The sequence below is a fragment of the Myotis nattereri genome (genome assembly GCF_964212035.1).
Source record: "Myotis nattereri genome assembly, chromosome: 6".
NCBI classification, from domain to species: domain Eukaryota; kingdom Metazoa; phylum Chordata; class Mammalia; order Chiroptera; family Vespertilionidae; genus Myotis; species Myotis nattereri.
Window position 1 is genome coordinate 46,171,939 of NC_138081.1, and position 25,227 is coordinate 46,197,165.

The window sequence follows — 25,227 nt, forward strand, 5'->3', positions numbered from 1 at the left end:
AAAGTAAACCGCGGCTCCCCCGCACCGCCCCACCTCGCCCTCCTCCTCCCCGCTTCCCTTCACCCCCCGGCCCCCTCGCACCACCCTCCCCGCGCCGCCGTCCTCCCCACCCGGCCCTTTGTACGTGCTCGGCGGCGGGCGGGCGAGCGCGCCCGGCACGTGACCCCGCCGAACGTGGCATTGTGTTATCACGTGACCCAGGTGCGTACGCGACGGAGCGGGGTGTGAAGATGGCGGACGAGGAGGCCGAGCAGGAGAGGCTGAGTCGCGGCGGCGGCGGCTGCGTCGCGGAGCTGCAGCGCCTGGGCGAGCGGCTCCAGGAGCTGGAGCGGGAGCTGCGGGAGAGCCGGGCGCCGGCCGTGGAGGCGGCCACGGAGTACTGTCAGCAGCTGTGCCAGGTGAGCGCGCCGGCGGTCCCCTCCCCCTTTCCCCCGCTGGAAGGGGAAGAGGGCGGGCGCGCGCGCGCCGAGGGGCCGAGTGGTGGTCGCCCCTGCCCGGGCGTCGCCGGAGCCGCCGCCCGGCGGCAGCGGGGAGAACGAGGAGGGTGCCTTTGTGTGGCTGCCGTGGCGGCGGCGGCTGTCGGCAGCTCCCGGCTGGGGGAAGGGAGTTGTGGTCGGGGCGGAAAATCCCCCCGCCCCTTCCCTTTCCCCGACTCGGGCTGCGCGGTCCGCGAGGCCGAGGGGATGCAGACGGCGAGGAAGGGAGCCCTCTCGGCCGCCGGGAGACGGGAAGGGGCGACTGGAGGCCCGGCCGCCTTCTCCCACCTCCTCTCATTGTGCCCGGGGATTACCGCGCCCCCCGCCACCGCGCGTCTCCTCCGCTCCGCCGGGCCTCCGCCCCCTCGGGGTTGATGCCTGTGCTCCCCTGCTTTCATCCGTCCCGCCCCGGCCCCGTCCTCGCCGTCTGCGGGCCTTTGTTGTTCGAGTTGCGCCTCGGGACTGAAGGGGCCTTTGTTGATGGTCGGAGCAGCGGTCCCTGCCGACCCCTTCTGGCTGGGCCAGAGCGCGGGGTGGGGGCGCGCGGCTCGTCCCCTTCTGCCTTTGCTGGCTCGGGGCGCCGCTTCCCTGGGAGAGGGGGCTTTTTTCGGTCGAGAGGCGCCGACTCTGTCTGTGCATCCTAAGCTCGAAGGTCCCCTGCGGCCGCTTGTCCAGCGTCGCTTCTCTTTTGCTTTCACCCTTGTAGGAGTGCAGTGGCCTCTGCCCCCCCCCCCCCCCCCCCGACACACACACCTACCCCTCCCCCCCATTTCTTGGAGCCTTTCCTCTTTGGCCTCCTGGTGAAACCGAGAGGATTGAGGTTCCGCGGACCTGTGCGCTTGTCAGTTTCAGACCTTCCCTTCTCTTGCATAAGGACACTGCTTTCCAGTAATTGCGCTCTAGCCAGGATTTAGAATATTGTTAACGCTTTGATAGAAATCGGAGGTTTGGGGGGGGCGGGTGTCTACATTTGGACTTGATTTCAAAACCTCCAGTTATGTCTGAAATTTCAAGGAGCTGCTTGCTGCTGGCTGTGGTGAAGATTTTCGTTGGATTGTCCTCTTGAGGGGGAAAAAGACGGTTTGTCCAGGTCACGTTTAGAGTTGGTTGTGAATGTATCATGGAGAAGTTGTTTTGGAAAGATACTGAATTCAAGGTGGGACAATGACCCTTTTACCATGTCAGAATAGATTACATTTTCACTCAATTCCTAGCCTCTAAGTTCTGAAATCTTTCCTTTATCACTTATAAGATCAGGGATACTTTATACCATACCCCCCAAAAATTCTCCATTGCTGTATGTACATTATTGCCACTAATTATTTGGTGGTTGTTAATTATCTTAAAATTTGTGCGATCAGTCCTAGGCGGTTTGGCTCAGTGGATAGAGCGTCGACCTGCGGAATAAAGGGTCCCAGCTTCGATTCTGGTCAAGGGCACATGCCCAGGTTGCAGGCTCGATCCTCAGGTGCAGCCAATCAATGATTCTCTCTCATCATTGATGTCTCTCTCTCCCCCTCTTCCTTCCTCTCTGAAATTAATAAAAATATATTTTAAAAAAATTTGTGAGATCAAGTCGTGATTTTCTAAGAGGATGTAAAGGTCTTGTGAAAGCTCTCTAAGATAACATAAGTCTGGTGAATACCTATGGCAAAATTAGAGATTCTGTCATTCTTTTGATTCCTAGTTTGAAAGAATTGTTGGAATTTGCAAATTTCACTAACCTGGTAGTACCCACTCATTCTTAATTGGTCTTTCAGATATAAAGACTTACTTTAGATATAAAAATACACTTCAGTAAGATGCCCAAAAAAGGTAGTCTTTCATTTATAAGTTAGGTCAGCTTTTTAATCAGTGAAAAGTATTAAAGTCTCACTTTGCTGAAAGACATTTTTTTCAGGTGACAGTGTCCTGATGGGTTTAAGGCTAATTGTAAATACTCTTTTTTATATTTTTATATATATATACTAGAGGCCCGGTGCACAAAAATTTGTGCACTCGGGGGGGGGGGGTCCCTCAGCCCTGCCTGTGCCCTCTCTCAGTCTGGGACCCCTCGGGAGATAACGACCTGCTGGCTTAGGCCTGCTCCCGGGTGGCAGAGGGCAGGCCCAATCCCTAGGTGCAGCCCCTGGTCGGGCTCAGAGCAGGGCCGATTGGGGAGTTGGGCCGCCGCCCCCTGTCATGCACAGAGCAGGGCGGATTGGGAGGTTGCGATGCCACCCTCAGTCATGCTCAGGGTAGGGCCGACTGGGGGGTTGGGGCACCGCCCCCTGTCATGCACAGAGCAGGGCGGATTGGGAGGTTGCGATGCCACCCTCAGTCATGCTCAGGGTACGGCCGACTGGGGGGTTGGGGCACCGCCCCCTGTCACACTCAAGGCAGGGTCGATGGGGAGGTTGCGGTGCCACCCTCTGTCACGAAGAGAGCAGGGCCCATCAGGGGGTTGAGGAGCTCCCCCCTGTCATGCACAGAATAGGGCCAATAGGGGAGTTGGGGCACCACCCCCTGTCACACACAGCAGGGCGGATCAGGGGGTTGGGGCGCTGCCCCCTGTCATGCACAGAGCAGGGCCTATCATGGGGGTTGGGGCGCCGCCACTGTCACACTCAGGGCAGGGCCGATGAGGAGGTTATGGCTCTACCCCGTCACACACAGAGCAGGGCCTGTGGGGAGGGCGGGGGTTGGGGCGCTGCCCCCTGTCACACACAAAGCCGCAGGGCGATCAGGGGGTTTGGGTGCTGCCCCCTGTCACGCTGATCCTGGTGCCAGGAGGCCTCGCAGCTCCGCTGATGCCGGTGCCGGTGCCGGTGCCGGGAGGCATATTACCCTTTTACTGTATAGAATAGAGGCCTGGTGCATGGGTGGGGGCTGGCTGGTTTGCCCTGAAGGGTGTCCTGGATCAGGGTGGGAGTCCCCACTGGGGTGCCTGGCCAGTCTGGCTGAGGGGCTGAGGGCCATTTGCTGACGGGTGACTGAAGCTCCCAACCACTCCTTTTTTTCTTTTCTTTTTTCTTTTTTTATTCTGAGCCAGCTTTAGCTCTGAGGCCTCGGCTGCTGAAAACAGGTTTCTGGCCTTTGTTTACTGTCTGTATTTGATACAATGTTGCGGTTCGGCTGGCTGAAGCCTGCTGAGTAAAGCAGGTTTCTGGGGTTTTGTTTAGCTTCTACATTTTCAACATAGTTACTTAGAATTGCAGCTGAGAGGCCGGCTAGTCAGGTGGGGAACGTTGGAGTCCTCCGTCACTGAAGCAAGCAAGCCTCCCTGTTCGCATCAGCTGCCTGGCTGCCGGCTGCCATCTTGGCTGGCAGTTAATTTGCATATCTCGCTGATTAGCCAATGGGAAGGGTAGCGGTCGTACGCCAATTACCATGTTTCTCTTTTATTAGTATAGATATATATGTATATATGTATATGTATATATATATATACACACACACACACACACACACACACACATATATATATATTTTATTGATCTCAGAGAGGAAGGGAGAGAGAAAGGGACACAAATATCAGTGATGAGAGAGAACCATTGATCGGCTGCCTCCTGCACGCCCCACACTGGGGAGTGGCGCCTGCAACCCAGGCATGTACCCCAGCTGGGAATGGAACTGTGACTTCCACCACTGAATCACACTGGCCAGGCATAATTATTGTAAATGCTCTTGGCCAGCAATATTTATAAGTAGGGTTAATAATTCTGGGAAAATGGAATTTCATGCAAGTTGGACTTTTTTGAGGGTGTGCAACATCATAAAGTTATCACTTCTAAAACATTTTAAATGGATAAAATATTTTTTTTATCAGTCAGAAAGTAATTTCCTGTGTTAGTTTTAAGTTATTAGTCTTACAACACATAAATTGTTTTTATTGACCAGTGCTATATGAAATAGTAATCAAACAAATGCTGTGTTTGTGGATTTCAAAAAATAATGAAAGATTTCATGCACTAAAATCCAACAGTAATTTAAATGTATTTGAAAGTGTGATCTCCATTATTTGAATAGGTACAGAGTTTATCTGATGTTTGATCCCCTCTAGAACATTTTCTGTAATTTTTTTTTTTAAGTAACCTATTTGTTAGTGATCTTGTCAAGTGAAAGTAACTTGCAGTTTCTCTTCTTTAAAATTGGATCCTGGCCATTATTATTTAAATATATTTTTATTGATTTCAGAGAGGAAAGGAGAGGGAGAGATAGAAACATCAATGATGAGAGAGAATCATTGATCAGCTGCCTCCTGCACATCCCTTACTGGGGACTGCTCCCAGAACCCAGGCATATGCCCAGACCCTTCAGTCCCCAGGCTGATGCTCTATCCACTGAGCCAAATGGGTTAGGGCTAACCTTTTGATATGAGTTGAGCAAAACAGTGGTTAACAATTATAGAATTTATTGAAGCAATCTTTTTTTAAAAAAATATATTTTATTGATTTTTTACAGAGAGGAAGGGAGAGAGATAGAGAGTTAGAAACATCAATGAGAGAGAAACATCGATCAGCTGCCTCCTGCACATCTCCCACTGGGGAGGTGCCTGCAACCCAGGTACATGCCCCTGACCGGAATTGAACCTGGGACCTTTCAGTCCGCAAGCCGACGACGCTCTATCCACCGAGCCAAACTGGTTTTGGCTATTGAAGCAATCTTAAAGCAGAGCTAGAAATTATCTTTGTTCCTAACCTTAAGATTATCATTTAATGTTTTTCTACCTAATATTTTGCTGTAAAACTGAAATACTCACAGTACTTCAAGAAGGCAAAGATGAATGAATGTCAGAATTAGTGGGCTTTAAAGTTAATAGACTATAAGTGTTGATGTTTAGTGCTTGTGTAATCATTTGTTGCATTTATTTGGAAACTAGAGGCCCGGTGCACAAAAATTTGTGCACTGTGCGGGGGGGGGGGGGGGGAGGAAGAGTCCCTTAGCCCGGCCTGTGCCCTCTTGCAGTCTGGGACCCCTCGGGGAATGACCACCTGCTGGCTTAGGCCCGCTCCCTGGGAGATTGGGCCTAAGCTGGCAGTCAGACATCCCTCTGGCAGCCCGGGAGCCCTAGGGGGATGTCCACTTGCCAGCGAGGAGCAGGCCTAAGCTGCAGTCAGACATCCTTAGCACTGCTGAGGAGGCGGGAGAGGCTCCCACCAACACCGCTGTACTGGCAGCCATCAGCCTGGCTTGTGGCTGAGCAGAGCTCCCCCTGTGGGAGCACACTGACCACCAGGGGGCAACTCTTGCATTGAGCGTCTGCCCACTGGTGGTCAATGTGTCATAGTGACCAGTCATTCCCAGTCGTTCTGCTGTTAGGGTCAATTTGCATATTACCCTTTTATTATAAAGGATAAATTAGTTTACATTCTGAATTTTTACCTCAGCAAAAGGCAAATTTCTGGCGAATAAAGTGAAACCTACAAAAATAGAAGTTGTTTACACTTTCTAATTTATTGATTTTTTTTTTCTTTTCTTTTTTGGTTAATCCTTACCGGAGGATATTTTTATTAATTTTAGAGAGAATAGAAGGGAGTGGGGAGACAGAGAAACATAAACATGCATGTGCCCCAGTTGGGGATTGAGCCTACACCCAAGGTATGTGCCCTTAATCAGAATCGAATCCAGGACCCTTCAATCTGAGGGTTGATGCTCTATCCATTGAGCTATACTGGCTAGGGCAATTTTCTTTCTTTTTGAATGAGGCAGGATAACATTTCTTGAATTTTGAAAAATAAAAAGGCAATGAAAGATATTACATTTTTCTGTTATTATTATTTTGATCTTTATATTGGGTTGCTTCCTAAAAGCATGTCCCATTTATTTATATCAACACTAGAGGCCTGATGCACGAAATTCATGCAAGGGGCTCGGCCCCCACTGCGGTGGCATCTGGGGGCCTCTGCTGCCTCTGTCTTGGCTCCCACCACCACGGCTTCGTCTGGAAGGATGTTCGGTCTAATTAGCATATTATACTTTTATTATTATAGACTAGAGGCCCAATGCACAAAATTCGTGCAAGGGGCTTGGCCCTTGCAGCTGCAGTGGCTTGCCTCAGCCTCGTTCAGCTGTCCTGCCTAATTAGCATATTATGCTTTTATTATTATAGATTTGCTTAAAGCTCAATTGGGAGGAGGGGAAGGTGGTAGAGGATGGGCATATTTGAAGTGGCAATCAAAAATCCTTAAATTCCTTATATCTTTACAAGCTAATTTTAAACTGGATAATGTAATTGACATTAGTTTTCTTAAAGTAATTTCTTAACTTGTTTCAGGATCATTACTATATTTAAAAATTGATTGTAGTTGGAACTTCTTCAACTATTTATTGTATTAGACTGGGCCAGTATTCACTCACCCACTCGTTGTTATTGAATACCTACACTATGGGCCCGGCAAGCATGATCATGGTGTCCCTGGCTTCAAGGAGCCTACACTCTCTGGAGCAAAGTAGACAAATAATGATAGTAAACTGTGATTTATATCTTTTATTTCTTTCATTTTTAATATATATTTTTTTATTGATTTCAGAGAGGAAAAGAGAGAGAAACATCAATGATAAGAGAGAATTATTGATTGGCTGCCTCCTGCATGCCCCCTACTGGGGGGAACAAGCCTGCAACCAGGGCATGTGCCCTTGGCCAGAATCGAACCTGGGACCCTTTAGTCCACAGGCCTACGCTCTATCCACTGAGCCAAACCAGCTAGGGCAGTGTCTTTTATTTCTGAAATGAGTGCAGTACAGCGGATGGAAGGTTATTTTTGGGGGAAATTTAAACAGCATTCCAACAGAAGAATTGTTCCGAAATGATTTTAAAATAAATATTCCTTTGAAAAGTTCAGCCATTGTATTAGTCAAAGAAGGATGTTTTGGAGAGGTATGATGTTTGTTGATAGTATTATATACTGGGCTGGGTGACTGGTTGATTAATACATGAGTTATGACTTTTACTGGTCGTTTTATCTTCTGGTGGCTAATCATTGTTTTAAGAGGTTGAATTGCAGTTGTGGAAATGTGTGTGTGTGTGTGTGTGTGTGTATCCCTAAACTTTTTATCGTTTAGTTTGTATAAGCAGTGCTTCTCAACTGGGCATAGTACTTTTCCCTCTGTATTTCTTTCTTTGAGGGCATTTTCAAATATGTGGGGTCAGTTGTTTGGTCATTGCAGTGACTGGGGGTCGTGGATGCTAAATTTTCTGAAGTGAACAGGACAGTTCCACTTCATTGAAATTTATCCCTCTCCCTAAATACCCACAGTGCCCTTTTGAGAAACAGTGAACAGATTGAAAAAATTTATTGAGGTTTATTTTTAATCACTATTATCTTTTCATGTTAAGATAATATAGTTTTATTAAGAAATGAAGTTAATCTAGACAGGTCCAGGTAAACGCTCTTCAACCATATTTAAATTCACACTGAGCTTGCAAGGTCAAGAAAATTTCTACTTCCTTAGCAGGAATTATAAGCAATTACTAAAACATTTCACTTTTACTAGATTAAAGAGGGTAGCATATTATTGTCCTAATTGATACAGATATTTGACCTTTTGATATAATTTAATTCTGTACTTTTAAAAAGCATTTAATGCAAGGACTAGGTTTAGATCAGCGGTTCTCGACCTGTGGGTCGCGACCCCTTTGGGGGTTGAATGACCCTTTCACAGGAGTCACCTAAGACCATCGGAAAACACATATATAATTACATATTGTTTTTGTGATTAATCACTATGCTTTAATTATGTTCAATTTATAACAATGAAATTGGGGGTCACCACAACATGAGGAACTGTATTAAAGGGTCGCGGCATTAGGAAGGTTGAGAACCACTGGTTTAGATGTTAGCAGGGGATAAAAGGTACAGGAGAAGCTAGTGGTATATAAAACAATGAGGGAAGATTTAAATATCACTTCAAGGTGATAGTTGAAGACATGCCAAAAGGTTGTGTACCATTAACTAATAAACTTGCTTTATTTTCTTTTCTCTATTTTTAAAATGTAGTACATTGAAATGACTTTTAAAAATTGAAACACCAAGAAAGGCTGTACAACAAAAACTTAATCTCCTTCCCACACTAGACCTCCAGTCACCTTCCACAAAGATAATCACCTAATAGTTTTGTATGCATATTTCCAGAAATAGTTTGCTCTTCTTTTAAAAAAAATATAAAGTCCAGCTATGGTCACTCAGTGGTTGAGCGTCGACCTATGAACCAGAAGGTCACAGTTTGATTCTTGGTCAGGGCATATGCCCAGGTTGCTGGCTCTATCCCTGATCGTGCAGGAGGCAGACGATCAATGATTCTCTCGTCATTGATGTTTTTCTCTCTTTAACCTACTCCCTTCCTCTCTGAAATCAATAAAAATATATTTTAAAAAATTAAAGATGAGGACGTACTATACACTGTATTTTGTTTTTCACCCCAAAATAGTATCTTTGAGGTCATTCCATAGCCACCCATGTAAAATCTATAGCTTTCTGTTTTACATTGTATAATTCCAGCCTATGCTTATAGTGTCTAATTAATTAGTTAATTATTGGTGAATATTTAGAGCAGGGGTGGGGAAAGTCTGGCCCTATAAGGCACTTGAAATCATTTGGTCTGGCCCTGCCAAAGCATTAGGGGTGAGTTAATTAAATGTTTGACCAAATATAGCAGGCTAATTTTTAAGTTGATAGTTTTGTCTGATCCACGAATGATGATATAAATATCCAAATGGCCCAAGGTTCCCCACGCCTGATTTAGAGGAATAATTTAACTTTCTGTATGGTAATTTCAATGAATTCAAAGTAGATAGTAGCACTTCAGGTTGGGGTATCAGAACGCTTTACTGAGGAAATACGATTTTTGCTAGACCTTAGTACCATATTAACTATTCTTTTTTTTTTTTTAAATATATTTTATTGATTTTTTACAGAGAGGAAGGGAGACAGATAGAGAGTTAGAAACATCGATGAGAGAGAAACATCGATCAGCTGCCTCCTGCACATCTCCAGTAGGAGATGCAACCCAGGTACATGCCCTTGACCGGAATCGAACCTGGGACCTTTCAGTCCACAGGCCGAGGCTCTATCCACTGAGCCAACCGGTTCCAGCATATTAACTATTCTTAGTGCCGTATTAGTATAAGAAACAAAAATCAAATTAAAACTATTAGGGAGCCACAGAGTATTTAAATTATGTAGTTAAAATATTTCTGTGTATATTTTTGTTTCATCTATTTGATACATGTTGATTCCTTTATTTGCATGTTTTGCTTAGCTTTACTTATAGTGGTAAGGATTTTGAAAATGCTTGAACATTTTCCCTAAAAAACTAGACATTTGTCTTTTGCATATTGGAGGATATCTTACGTTAATTTATAGGACACTTCAAATCATAAGAAAAAGATGGCTTTCTTGTTAATTAGTGATAATTACTTTAGGTATTAAGGGAATAATAAGTCATTTAAATTTGAAAAGTTTAGGTAATGCTCAGGGGAAATAATTTTCCAAGTTTTCATAATTAGTATGACTGCATGCTGGAGATAGTAAATTTCACATTCTACCTATTTTAGCAAAGAAAATTTTTTTGCCAAATTTTGCTTGCCCCTCCTTCTTGACACTTTTTTGGGTCTAAATTAAAATGGGGGAAGAGAAGATATGTTCTGCAATTTCTCTTCATAATATTTTATGTTATTGACCTGCAAAGCCATGGATTTTTAAAAATATATGTTATTAATACTATATGAAACTGCTCCTGTACTTATTTTCCTTGAAATTCTGTCAAGGTTGAGAAATTACCATATTTTCCTCAATTCCCACACATAAATCTAGTTCTTAAAATTAACCAATCAGTATGTGAGTAGCCTCAAAGTTTGCTTTTCATTAATGTTTGTCACACACCCCATTTAACTTTTAACTATGTATTGTTTTCCAAGAGAGCCATTTGATTCATTGTTTCTCTTTTGTTTTGAAAGTTGCAAAGTACATTTCAGTGGGTTAAAAAAAAGATATCTTCTCCACCCTTAATATGTCACATTACAAAATTTTAATGGTCCCTATGTACATAGACTGTTTGGCCAAGAAGATTTGTTAAAATTCAACCAACTACATTATTTATTTATTTATTTATTTATTTATTTATTTATTTATTTATTTATTTATTTCAGATTTTTTATTATTTTTTTTATTTTTCCAAAAATTGCACCAAGGTAAAGCAGAGCCCCACCTGATGCGAATGTGTTGTTTAGGTGTTAGCAGTACTGCCTTCACTAGACATTCATTGGATAGTAGTGCAACCCCAGGGAAAGGATGGTTTTAACCAGATATTTAAATTCCTCTTAATGTAAGAGTACTAAGGGAGTTGCAGAGAATTTAGGAGTGGTCCCTTCCTTCTAAGAGTTTACAAAATCTGGTGCACATATTAATAGTTAAGCAACAGTATTGGGTAGTAAAATATCTCGTAATAAATATAATAAGAGTGTAATGTAAGAGAACTAGAACATTTTGAAATTACTTAATTTAGCTAAAAATTGAGCAGGAAAGGGAAGCACTTTTTACATTGGGTCTTGAATGAATTTGTGTAACCAAAAAGTGGGAAGAATGGGAATAAACACTCAGAGAAATGAACAACTGTAGCCCTCATCAGTTTGGCTTAGTAGATAGAGCATTGGCCTGCAGACCAAAGGGTACTGGGTTCAATTCCGGTCAAGGGCACATACCTTGGTTGCAGGCTCCTCCCCCACCTGGGCTCTGGTCAGGACATGTGCAGGAGGCAACCAATCAATGTTTCTGTCACGGTGTTTTTCTCTCTTCTACCCTCCCTAAAAATCAATGGAAAAATAGCCTCGAGTGAGGATTAACAAAAAAAAGAAAGAAAGAAATGAAATTACTGTTCAATCTGGCATCTTGCAGAAAAATGTCAGGGCTCAGGATGAAAAATTATATAGAAAAATCAGACAAAGGGTTTAGGATCCAAAACAAGGACTTTTAATTAATCTTGTAAGTGTAATTAATGTGGTTACGTTGCCTAAAGGCTCACCCTTACAAATTTGGGATCTATATAATAACAGCCTAAGCGACTGTAACAACAGAATGACAAGAACGACCAATCACTATGATGTGAACTGACCACCAGGCGGCAGACACTCAACACAAGAGCTGTCCCCTGGTGGTCAGCATGCTCCCACAGGGGGAGCGCTGCTCAGCCAGAATCCGGGCTCATGGCTGGCAAACACAGCTGCCACAGCTGGAGCCTCTTCTGACTCCACATTAGCAGGCTGGGATGAGCGCAAGTGGCACGGTGCCAGGCCCCGATTCGGGCTCCTCCCTAGCCACCTGACGCTTGGTGCACAGCTACATCCCCCAAGGGGTCCTGGACTGCGAGAAGGCACAGGCTGGGCTGAGGGATACCCCCCACCCGCCCCCTCCCTCCAGTGCATGAATTTTGTGCACCGGGCCTCTAGTCTATATATATATATATAAAAGTCTAAGTTCGACCATTCAACCAGTCACTATGACGCACACTGATCACCAGGGGGCATTCGCTCAATGCAGGAGCTGCCCCCTGGTGGTCAGTGCACTCCCATAGCGGGAGCATCGCTCAGCTGACTGATGGGCACCAGACACCAGGCTCACAGCTGGCGAATGCAGCTACGGGGGCGTGAGCCCCTCTGACGGGCACTATTCTGCGCGTCCCTCCCCATCCAGACGGATTGTGACTGGCATCGGGACTGACTGGGCCTGAGCCCGCGGTCACTTCTTGGTCATGGGCATGCTGGCATCACCCTAGGATGGGCACGCAGAGACCACAGTGGAGCGGCAGCAAGCCTCCTGAGCAGCGGCAGCAGACACAGAGGGACCAGGATGAGTGGGAGCGGCATGGCGCCTGACCTAGGCTTGGGCTTCTCCCCGGCCGCCTGCCCCTTTGTGCACTACTACATCCCTTTGGGAATGTTGGACTGCTGCTTTCGGCCCAATCCCCACAGGCCATGCCAAGGTTCCTCACTGGTGCACGAATCCATGCACCGGGCCTCTAGTATTGAAATAAAATTAAGTTCAGAGTGTTAGAAGCTTTGCTGTGTTTTGAAGTAGTTTGTATCCATTATTGCCATGTAACATACTATCCCAAAACTTAATGGCTTTAAAAGAATGAATGTTTTTATTACTATTCTCAAGTCTTTGGCTCTGTTAGGTGGTTCTGCAATTAGCTGGTAGGTTGTTTGGATCTGGCTCAGTGGTCCCAAATGGTCTAGCTTAGCAGTCACCAACCTTTCAGACTTCGCGGACCACCAGTGGTTTGCAGACCACCAGTTGGCGACCGCTGGTCTAGCTCATATGTCTTGTGGTTGTCCAGTGGGTTGTAGAAGGGCCTCAGTTAGGTTGTAGAGTGGCTCATCTCTGCTCCACTCTTATCCTCTAGTAAGTCGTCTGGATTTCTTTCCATGACAGCAAGAAAGCAAGTTATAGGGCACAGCTGCTTTTCCAGGCTCTGCTTGCGTCCTCTTTGCCATTGTCCCATTGGCTACATCAAGTGGTCAAACCCAGCCTCTTTGTGGGCACAGGGAGATGTGATTCTTTAGGCACCATTGATTTTTAAAGAGAGTAGAAGGGAGAAAGAGAGCAGAGAGAAACATCGATATGAGAGGACACATTGATTGGTTGCCACCTGCATGTGCCCTGACTGGGCCAGGATTGAGCCAGCAACTGAGGTACAGGCTGACGCTCTAACCACTGGGAAAACCGGCTATAGCTAATGTTATTTTCAAAGTAATGACAGTAGATGACTTGAAAATTACAAGATTATTAATGCTTTAAAATTATTGTAGGCTATTATCATCAAACATGTTTCTAAAGTAGTCTCTTAAGTGCAAATGAAAATGTCACTTTATATTACAACAGTCATTTTAAATAACTATGTCTTTGGTCAGTTCTTTCAACACCAACAAAGGTTTATATCATATCTATTTCAAGGATAAAGCAACAAAAAGTTATAAGGAGCATGCGATGGGTTGCAGTAGACAATTTTGTTAAAATTAAAACCAGCATCAGCATCCCAAGCCTTTAATTCACAGTATCTAATGGCCTGTCAAGCAAACTGTGTATGAAAGAATCTAGAGTGTAGGTTTTTTCATCAAGTAAAACAAGATCTATAAAAGGTTTTTGGGGTGGGGGGAGTCTCAAACACAAACAACACAAAGTGCTGAGCACTTTGCATATTATGATGCTGGAAGTACATAGTAAATGTTAGCTATTAATGCATTTAAGAGGACTAGGTCTGAAATTTTCCCTCATAAAAGAATACTAATCTTGGTGTTAGTAAAATAGTCTTTAGTTTCTTGTCATCTAGGTAGTAGTTTTCAAACTTAAAAAAAATTAGGGGGACACCCTTCCCCCCCAAATCTTACCTGGTAGCTTAATCTATACAGTAGAAAAGTTATCGCTGCAGAACAGTTTGACAAGTTCTAATCTAGAATATAACAGCATCACTGCTAGAGGATGTAAGGGAGTTCAAGCATACTTCTGACATTTTCTTCTTAAACAGGGGTTTTTCTTATTTTTCCTCATTCGAATATTTTCTTCTGTGTACTTTCCCAAAGATAATGAATGCTTTTGTTATAGAAATGTAATAAAGCCATTCATTACTGAAGACTTTCATATATTTTATTTTATTTTGTAAAACTTTTAATTGTGCTGCTTACTCTTGTCTTACATACTAAGACACATTAAATAAACTTATTTTCTTGTACCTGAGTTTTAAAATAATTTTATTTCTCTGGAAGCATGGCACTTGACGTGCATATAGTGTGAATAGAGAAATTGTACCTTATGAGAGGAACAATAAATATTAAGTACTAAAACTTATGCACACAGTTCCACAGATATACCCAGCTAATGTTTATTCTTTCTGAAAATTTATTAAGATCTAGGCATATGCATTCTTCCAAATCATCTTCATCTTATAGTTTCTCTGGATCTTTCATTTTCTTCCTTGGGTTTCCAAAGAAGAGGCAGTTCTCTGGAAAGTGGATCTTTTTCTCTGTGCACTTGATCCTCTCTCCCTTGGAGAACCTTTCCACTTTGTCTTCATCAGTTTTCTTTCCATCATTCCTATCCTTTAATCTATAGATATGCATCTCTCTCTCTCTCTCTCTCTCTCTCTCTCTCTCTCTCTCTCTCTCTCTTTTCTGTTTGATAATCTATGTTTAGATTTCTCCCTTTTCTCTAACCCCTTCTCTCTACATATGGAACTTATCCTAAAAGATACTTTCTTTAACTCTTGTTCCCTAATCTTTATAGCCAGACTTTTTAGAAAGGTATATTAATTGCCTTCATTTCTTACCTTTCATTGCAGCTTGGACTGTATCTCTCACCACACGTAAAATGTTCTTTTAAAGGTCCCTTGCTTGGCATATCTATAATAAATACTTAATTAACTGTAGGCCTGAGTAGCAATCCAACAGCTCTGACTACTTCATGTGTGTACATAACGTTAAAGAAAAGTCAATTGTCAGCATTTAAAAGCCATGTTTTTATGTTGAAATGAGGATGTTTGGCCTCTTTTGTGGAAAATCAGAAGATAATGGTAATATTGGACCCACGGTTACAGGCTGAAGTTGCTGCCAGCTTAAACCCTCCCTCTTGGCATTTTAAAATATTTGTGACCTTGCCCTAGCCAGTTTGGCTCAGTGGTAGAGCATCGGCCCGAGGATTAAAGGGTCCTGGGTTTGATTCTGGTCAAGGGCTTGTACCTTGGTTGCAGGCTCCATCCCCGGCCCTGGTCTGGGCATATGCAGAGGCAACCAATCAGTGTGTCTCTCTCACATTGATGTCTTTCTCCCTCCCTTCCACTGTCTCTCAAAATCAATGGAAAAATATTTTTAGGTGAGGATTAAGTTTGTCTCCCTTCAGTTTATTTACACTGCTCTCCTGATTCTATTACCTGCGTGACTGCTCCATAGTTGTCTTCTGTAAAGGAAAAACTTTTCTCTTTCCTATATAGGGAAAACCCCAGTTCTTTCCTACTGTTTCTTCCCTGTGAGTCTCCTTTACTACTCACAAAACACTACTAGTCACCAAATGTATGAGGACTTTTTCTTGTAACAACTAGAAGTCTCTGACACCAGCTGGGTGCTCTACAATTTAATTCAATTCTGACAGTGTCACCTGAAGTGTCAGACAGATCTCACAGGTTGAGCTCAGTCCCATATGATTACCGCACCCCAACCCCACTTCAGAGGCCAGTCACAAGCCCAGATAATCAACAGTGTTTCTGACTAAATTAGCTATACATCTGAGGTTACCACAACTCCCTCCTCAGTTTGATTAATTTGCTAAAGTGGCTCACAGAACTTGGGGAAAGATTTACTGTGCTTATATTTATTACTTTATTAAAGGACGCATTAAAGAGCCCTGGCCAGTGTGACTTGGTTGGAGCATTGTCCCGTACACCAAAAGGTTGTGGGTTTGCTTCCCAGTCAGGGCACATACCTAGGTTGCGAGTTTGATTCCTGGTAGGGGACATGCAGGAGGCAGCCACTTGATACTGCACTCTCACATCGACGTTTCTCTCTCTTGCTCTCTCTCACTTTCTCCCTCCCTCTCTAAAATCAATAAAAACATCCTCAGGTGAGTAATTAAAATAAGAAGGATGTGATAAAGAATGGTGCTGGCCAGTGCGGTGCAGTTAGTTGGGTGTCTTCCAGTGCACCAGGAGGTTGCAGGTTCAATTCCCGGGCATGGGTCAAGGGCACATGCCTGGGTTGCGGAATTGTTCCCCCATAGGGGGTGTGCAGGATACAGCCGATTGATGTTGCACTCCCACAATGATGTTTCTCTCTCTCCCCCTTCCTCTATCTCTAAATATTAATAAATTAAAAAAGAAGAATACAAATGAACAACTAAAGAGATATATATGCCCTAGCTGGTTTGGCTCAGTGGATATAGCATTGGCTTGCAGACTCAAGGGTCCCGGGTTCGATTCTGGCCAAGGGCATGTACCTTGGTTGAGGGCACACACCCAGTAGGGAGTGTGCAGGAGGCAGCTGATCGATGTTTCTCTCTCATCGATGTTTCTAACTCTCTATCCCTCTCCCTTCCTCTCTGTGAAAAATCAATAAAATATATATTTTAAAAAAAGAGAGAGAGAGAGATAGGGCAAGGTTTGGGAGAGTCCCAAGGGCAGCAGCTTCTCTGTCCCTGTAGAGTTGAGGTACATTACCCTCTCCTGTGAAGTATTCACCCACCTGGAAGCTCTGTGAACCCTACACTATTAGCTTGCTCAGATAGGCATAATTATTAACTCCATTTCCAGCCCTTCTTCCCTCTCTAGAGCAGTGGTTTTCAACCTTGGCTGCACATTAGAATCACCTGGGAATCTTTTTAAAATCCTGATTTCTGGGCCTCATCCTCCGGAAATTCTGTTTCTTTGTTACTAATGTTGTGGCCCCACCCCATAACAAAGAAACAGAATTTCTGGAGGATGAGGCCCAGAAATCAGGATTTTAAAAAGATTCCCAGGTGATTCTAATGTGCAGCCAAGGTTGAGAACCACTGCTCTAGAGGATTGGGAATGGGACTGAAACTCCCAAGCTTTTAATAATGACTTGGTTGTCTGGTGATTAATACTCCTTCTCCAGGATGCTGGCCCACAACAAACAAAAATGCTTTTATCTCTTATCACTTAGGAATTTACAGGGTTTTAGAAGTCCTACGTTAGGAATGGGGTCAAAGACAAATATTAGAACAAGATGCTGCTTGTGTTATCACTTCAGAATTACAAAGGTTTTAGGAGCTCTGTGCCAGGAACCAGGGGCAGAAACCAATATATATTTTTCCTATTGTCTCATGTCTTCACTAACTCTTCCTTTCACCTGCTGGCAGCACACAGTAATTATTAGCTAGTCTATATACACTGAATGGCCAGATTATTATGACCACCCCATCCGTACTTTGTTGGGCCACCTTTTGCCTTCAATACTGCGGCGATTCTTCTTGGCATTGACTCCACGAAATGGTGAAAGGTGATGCGAGGAATCTGACACCATGCCTGATGAATAGCACTGTCCACTTCTGTGAGATTTGATGGTTGTGGAACCAGCTGCCTGATGGCTCTTTTAACTTCATCCCACAAGTGCTCAATTGGATTGAGATCTGGTGATTGTGGGGGCCACCTAAGCAAGGTAAAGTCTCCCTCATGTTCTTGAAACCACTCCTGCACAATACGAGCACCGTGGCATGGCGCATTGTCTTGTTGGAAGAAGCCATCTCCATTGGGATACACCATCAACATGATAGAATGAAGTTGATCAGCAATGATACTTAAGTATGTTGTGCTATTCAGACGTTGTTCCACACGAATTAAAGGGCCCAGATCATGCCAGGAAAACATGCCCCAAACCATAACACTGCCCCCACCAGCTTGAAGGTTTGTACTCATGCATGTGGGGTGCATGCTTTCATGCTGTTTCCACCAAATTCTTACTCTGCCATCTGCATGATGCAACTGGAAACGTGATTCATCGGACCACATGACTTTTTTCCAATGCTCGACCATCCAATCCTTGTGTTCCTGTGCGAATTGGAGACGTTTTGTCTTGGTAACTGCAGACAGCAAAGGTGTTCGAACAGGCCTTTGGCTTCCATATCCCATACGATGCCGTGTACAGCTAATTTGCCTACAAACATCAGGTGGTCATAATAACCTCGCCACTCGCCGAAACCAGTTTGGGCTCAGTGGATAGAGCATCTGAAAGGTCCCAGGTTCGATTCCAGTCAAGGGCATGTACCCCCAGTGGGAGATGTGCAGGAGGCAGCTGATGGATGTTTCTCTCTCATCGATGTTTCTAACTCTCCCTTCCTCTCTGTAAAAAATCAATAAAATATATTAAAAAAAATAATCTGGCCACTCAGTGTGTATAAAAACCTAAGCTACCATTCGATCAGTAGCTATGACGCGCACTGACCACCAGGGGGCAGACACTCAACCCATAGGCATGGAAACGTGGAACAGACTGATGAATCTCAGAGGAAAGGGGGAAGAGGAGGGTGGGAAGAGATTAGCTAAAGATCTTATATGCATACTAGAGGCTCTGTGCATGGATTCGTGCACCGGTGGGGTCCCTCAGCCTGGCCTGTGGGGATTCAGCCAAATCCTTACACCGGGCTTCTAACATCCCCTGAGGGGTCCCAGATTGCGTGAGGGCACAGGCCAGGCCGAGGGATCCCATGGGCCTCTAGTATTACTATATTTTAAAAGGACTAAATTCAAAATTTCTGTGTGTGTGTGTGTGTGTGTGTGTGTGAGTGTGTGTGTGAGAGAGAGAGAGAGAGAGAGAGAGGAGAGAGAGAGAGAGAGATTTTCCTCAATGTGGTTTTCTTTTCACTCTTCGTTAGTGAAACAACAGTTTTCCCTAACCCATTTTGGCATCTGACCACAGGACTCCCTCAAGTGGCTCATACTGTCCTGGTTGATAACCCATGCTTTACATACTAATCTTAAGTAGTCATCTACTCTGGCAGCATCCCCTGTATCTCACTCTGGATAGGATTTCCACGTGTTCATTGTTTTAGACATTGTCACTTGTCTTAGCTTTTGGCTCCTACTTGCAACCACTTGTGAAACTCTTCCACTCAGATATTCATGTCTGATATTGAACTCATCTGCTCCCCCACCCTCCACCAAAAAGAAAGCCTGTTGGTATTGGTGACAGCCCGACCTCCCCCAAATTTAAGTTTTTAAATCTTCAATCACTTTTAGCTCCCCCTTCTTTCACCTCCACAGCCCAATCGCCAAATTCACTCATTCACTGTTTACTGTTTCCTTTTCTGGTTAGATCTTCAACAAGAAAATTCAACAAAAACTTTTTTTTAATGAAGGTACTTTTCTGTCCTCTATTCTCTTCTCCAGCCTATCCTCTTCTGTATTATTACTAAGATTATCAGTTATCTTTTCAAAAAACAGGTATCAGATTCTGTCCTTAAAGACTTCAGAAGGCAGCACAGTGTTGAAGAGTTCAGATTCTGGATTGGACACCATGAGCTGAAATCCCATTGCTCAGTTTCATCTATGGGCTCAGTTTCTCAACCTATTAAATGATAATAATACCTACTTCATAGGGTTGTGGGGATTAAATGAGACATTAGCATGGTGCCCATCACATAAGTAAACACTACATAAATGCTATTCTCTGAAAAATAAAATTTAAGCTAACTAGTAGCCTTATTTATATTCAAGGACTCCCAGTATGCCAGCATGGCTGATTGGCAGCCATATTTCTTACTTCCTTTGTAGCATTGGGCCTTTATAGTCTGTTTTTACAGTATAGTTTACACATCCTTCCACACCTCTGCTTCGGCTTTAGCTCTCTCCTTTAGTGTTTCCTTCTTTTATCAATCCCATTTCTGCACATTTCTTTCCCTCAATCTGATAAGATTATTGTATATTATTACATTTTTCATGAGGCTTTCCTATAGTAATCCTGAATAGATTTAATAATGTATGCTTCATCCTTTTTTATTGGACGGTGTGTATTTTTCTGGCTTTTATCTTAGCTTCTCTGTATTATGACTGTATTCCTTACCCCCAGATTGGAGCTATTTAAAAGAAGGAGCCAGGCCTTATTTTACTGAATGGCAAGTAATTAAATTTCGTTGAATGATTGTCTCCTCTTTTTTCCTTGATTAGGTGTTTTTTGGAGGGAGGAGTTTTCTGGTCATAAGAGTCCATTACTAACTGAAATTAGGTTTCTTATGACCACTCTTGTTTCATCTCAGTTCTGACATTGGGTGATACCTATGTTCAGGGCAGGCAAGGGTTCAGTTTGATCAAATATATATAGTTCTTATAAAGCAAACGTGAGTGTATGAGAGGAAGGAGAGAGAGGAACTCATTTAATCATCAACAATCCTCTTCAGTAGGTAGTTACTAACTCTGTTTATATAGAGAGACTGCTGAAGCACAGATAACTATAATAACTTGCCCAAATCAAAGACCTGTACTTGCTGCCTCCCACAACCATATCAAAATTACAACTAAAATACATGACAACTATCATCCAGAACCATGGGAAACTTGGCTGAGTGGAAGAACTACAACTAGAGAAATAGAGAAGAAAGAGCATTGAGACTGGTAGGAGGTGCGGAGGCGTGGCGGTTCGGAGGTATGGAAAGGGCTGGCACCCGGGTGTGCCACTTTTTAATCGGGGGTGATATAAGCTCCCACGTGCTCCTGAGCTCCAGTGCCGGGCAACACTTTGGTGGACCCAGACACATACGGTGAGAAACTGGACTGTCAGGCATCGGGGCAGGAATGCGGGGGCAGCTTTCTTCCAGACAGAGGTGCGCACAGCAGCAGTCAGACCTCTCCGTGCAGGACTGACTGGGCAGCCATTGCTGTTTGCTCTGCCCTCAAGACTCCCTGAGATCCCACCCCACCCAATTTACAACCCTACCCAAGCTGTGCGCAGTGGCTTTTGCATAAGAATGGCCTGTCCTTTCTCAGCCTAAAACCTGTCAAACTGCAGTTGGGTCTGGGAGCCCCAAAGCTATCTAAAGAAGGCAAAGGCAAGCACTGCAGCAGCCTGCCTTGCTTCACAGCTGGGCCTCATCTGGGCACTTTCAAACCCCATATAAAGAGGAGGAATCTACAGATCTCTCTGTAGCTCTTGCTGGGTGGCCCCAGGCAATGGCTGACTTTGCACCTCCTTGGAGATTCAAGAGCCAGTGTACCCAGTGGTCAGTGTGAGACCATATCAGATTACAACTCAACATCCATAAGTGACATTCTCAAGGGGCAGACTCAGTGAGCACCAAAGCCCCACTGAAGCAAGTCCTGCCCCATAAGGGTGTCTCCTGCACAGCAGCACTTCCACTGTAGACACAGCTGGTCCTCACAGCCAATTGGCCTGAAGGTAAACAAACACAGGGAAGCAGCCAAAATGCAGAGACAAAGAAACGTGTCACAAGTGAAAGAAATGGAAGAAAGCAAACTACTAGATATAGAGTTCAAAACCACACTTATAAGGTTACTCAAGAATCTTCTAGAAAGCTTCGAGAAACTTAGTGAGACCTTCGAGGAACTTAGACCTTCAAAGATCTTAGTGAGAATGCAAAAAAAAAAAAAAAAAAAAAATGGGAATAGGACCAGTCAGAAATTAAGCTTACACTGATCCCAAGAATCAAGTCAAAGATTTGAAATACAAGGAAGCAGAAAACACCCAACCAGAAGAGCAAAAAGAAAAAAATCCAAAAATATGAAGATAGTGTAAGGAGCCTCTGGGACAACTTCAAGTGTACCAACATCCAAATTATGGGGTGCCAGAAGAGAGAGAGTAAGATATTGAAAACCCATTAGAAGAAATAATGACAGAAAACTTCCCCTACCTGGTGAAAGAAATAGACTTAAAAGCCCAGGAAGTGCAGAGAACCCCAAACAAGAGGAATCCAGAGAGGACCACACCAAGACACATCATAATTAAAATGCCAAGAGCAAAAGATAAAGAGAGCAGCAAGAGAAAAAAAGTCAGTTACCTACAAGGGAGTACCCATACTACTGTCTGCTGATTTCTCAACAGAAACTATGCAGGCCAGAAGGGAGTGGCAAGATATATTCAAAGAATAGCAAGAACCTACAACCAAGATTACTTTACCCAGCAAAGCTATCATTTAGAATTGAAGGTCAGACAAAGAGCTTCACAGATAAGAAAAAGCTAAAGGAGTTCATCACCACCAAACCAGTATTTTATGAAAGTAGAGGCCGGTGTGCGAATTCATGTACCAGTGGGGTCCCTCAGCCTGGCCTGCGGGATTGGGCCAAAACTGGCTCTCCAACATCCCCCGAGGGGTCCCAGATTGTGAGAGGGCACAGGCCAGGGCTGAGGGACCCCACTGGTGCACGATCGGGGCCAGAGAGAGACACGGGAGGTTGGCCAGCTGGGGAGGGACTGCAGGGGGCTCCAGGGCATGTCTGGCTCATCTCACTCGGTCCCGATTGGCCAGACCTCAGCAGCAGGCTATCCTACCAGTCAGAGCGTCTTCCCCCTGGTGGTCAGTGCACATTATAGTGACTGTTAGCTGGTCAACTCTCTGCCGCCTGGTGGTCATTGCACATCATAGTGAGCGGTTGAGCGGCCTTAGCATATTACGCTTTGATTGGTTGAAAGGTGGACCGGTCAACCGGACACTTAGCATATTAGGCTTTTATTATATATGATGCTGAAGGGTATTCTTTAAGAAGAGGAAGAAGAAAAAGGTAGATACAAATTATGAACAACAAAGTGACAACAAATACATATCTATCAACAAGTGAATCTAAAATTCAAGTGAATAAAAAATCTTATGAACAGAATAAACTGGTGAATGTAATAGAATCAGGGACATGGAAATGGAGTGGACTGACAATTCTCAGGGGGAAGGGGATGGGGGTGCGGGAAGGGATGGGACAAAGATCTTATATGCATGTATGCAGAACCTATGGACACGGACAGTGGGGTGGCGAGGGCCTGAGGTGGGGAGGGAACCAGGTGGAGGGGAGCTGGGGTGGAGGGGGGGAGAGGGACATCTATAATAATAGGAACAATAAAGATTAAAAAAAAAAAAGAACAATCGCCTTACTAAAAAAAAAATGTTTTAGTGTTCTTTGTTTAGCAGTAGTTGGAATTAGTTTGAGATTTTTTAAGTAATATGTGGATCTTTTAAAGGTAATCAGTACATATGTATGACCTACAATGAGAGCAACTTGAAGAAATCTGTTTCTGATCCCCAGTTATAATTTTTTATTTTATTGCACTAATTTTTAAAAATCTGCATTTCTTAAGTGTTTGGCCTCTTTGTATGGTGCAAAGATGTACTTAAAATCCATGGGGAAAGGTAGGGTCTACATCAGTGGTCTTTAAACTGCTTTTAATTGGGTATTATTCTAGTAAACATTTGAATATGAAACCTCAATATGGGAATGTTTAATTATAAATCATATATACACACTTATGCATACATATGTAGTTTCAGTTTATATAGTTTAATCTGTTTATTAAATAATAAAGTTTTAAGAGAAGGGGGTGTGGGAGATAGAAGAGAGAAAAGGGAGGATAAATGGTGATGGAAGGAGACTTGGCTTGGGGTGGTGAACACACAATACACTAGACAGATGATGTATTGTAGAATTGTACACCTGAAACCTATGTAATTTTATTAGCTGTTGTCACCCCAATAAATTCAATAAAAAGGAGTTTTAGATAAATTAAATAGAAAAATATATCCCCACGCCCCTGTACTTTATTGTATACTCTCTCATTGGAAACCACAGTTTATAGTGCTGTAGGTAGCTGAAATTTCTGAAATATATTGTTAAATAACTGCCTGAGCTATTTTCCCCATTTTCAGAGTGTAATGGAGAAGTGACAGCAGTGAGCCAATCAGATTTTTTTGAAACTTTTAGTCAAATTTAATGTAATATATACTTACAGTTTATTGCTTCTGTCATGCTTTATCCTTTATGTAGATCCCTGAGTATTGAGTGTAGCAGTTATCAGATTCCCTCCCAGCTCTAAATCAACTCTTTATAACTTGCTCTGCAATATTGGCTTGACCCTGTAGGCATCTATGTTGTGTGAAGTTAAGCTTTGTCAATAGAGGATGCCTAAGGAACTTTACGCAAGCTAGGGGCTTCTGTTTTTGTTTCTTGTTCCAACTGCATGGCTGCAAGTGGCACAGATATATGGCCATTCAGGTGGATGCCAAGTGGACAGATTTTGTGAGCTCACAGCCCCAACTTAGTGACCACTTCATCAGTTTTCCTGACATGGGCATTGCATACCCCAAACCTCATGTCTCCTGATGGAAAGCCACCAGTCAACATCCCAGCTCCTCATGCATGCCTGTGGTGTCACAGATGGTTATTTCCCCTGGCCCTTCCTATGCAGATGCTGCTGGCAGTCAGGTTCTCAGTATCCTAACTCCCATTGTGTGCTTACCCACCATCCTCTTTGGCCTAGCCCAACCTGGAGAACAACTTTGCACTCCAGTAGATTGCAACCACATCTTCTCCAACAAGGTCCAAAACCTAGCTTTGGGGAAGGGCACTCTTCCAGATTTGTGTGTTCCTTGGATACTGCAGCTGATCAATGATTCTCTCTCATCATTGATGTTTCTATTGCTCTCTCCCTCTCCCTTCTTCTCTGAAAACAATAACAAATATATATTTTTTAAAAAATGCGATGAAGTGGAGTTTCCTTCTAAAAAAGGTCTCTAGAGCTACTAAAAATTTGTATTTACGCAATAGTTGATAAAACTATTTCTCTGGATTGTATAAGAAGGGAGACAGGGATCACTGATAAGACATGGTAAATGATGTTAATTAGACTTGGCTTTCTCCCCTGCTTCATCAGAGTCTGGACTCTCCTCGTTTTTAGTTTCTCTGTTTTCTGTAGGTAGCTTCCTTAGTTTTTTGGTTAGCCGCTAGACTGGTTTCCCTTTGCTTCCCTTTCCTCTTTTGTTTTGCACTTTTTTTTTTGTCTGCAGATTTGTCCTTTCCTGCTGCCTTTTTTGGCTTTGTTTCCACTTTTGCAGGTTTTTAGTTAAAAACCTCACAGATCTCCTCTTGGAGTCCTTTGCCGACCTCTGGGCAGAGCTGGCCTTGCTCCTGGGCATCCTGGCTAGGGAGCCTTCCAGCCATGCACTGAGTACCCTAACTAAGTTCGGAAGCTGGGCTGCCTGGCTGCTGCTGCTCCTCCTCCTGCCTCCCCAGCTGCTGGGACCTGCTGTCGACAGATTTTAAACCAATATTCTAAGTTTCC

The 25,227-nt window shown here is 43.8% G+C and overlaps 1 protein-coding gene across 2 annotated transcripts in view; it reads left to right on the forward strand.

The window, feature by feature from the left end:
- The first annotated feature begins 206 nt into the window (after window positions 1-206).
- Window positions 207-25,227, forward strand: part of ZNF292 (zinc finger protein 292) — a 76,876-nt gene continuing 51,855 nt past the window's right edge. Inside the window, exon 1 of one of the 2 annotated variants that reach the window (XM_081094010.1) lies at window positions 207-398. In XM_081094010.1, the coding sequence (XP_080950136.1) occupies window positions 231-398 (168 nt within the window). In that variant the 5' untranslated portion in view covers window positions 207-230. The remainder of the gene's footprint in view (window positions 399-25,227) is intronic. The other variant, XM_081094011.1, reaches the window with a different exon arrangement.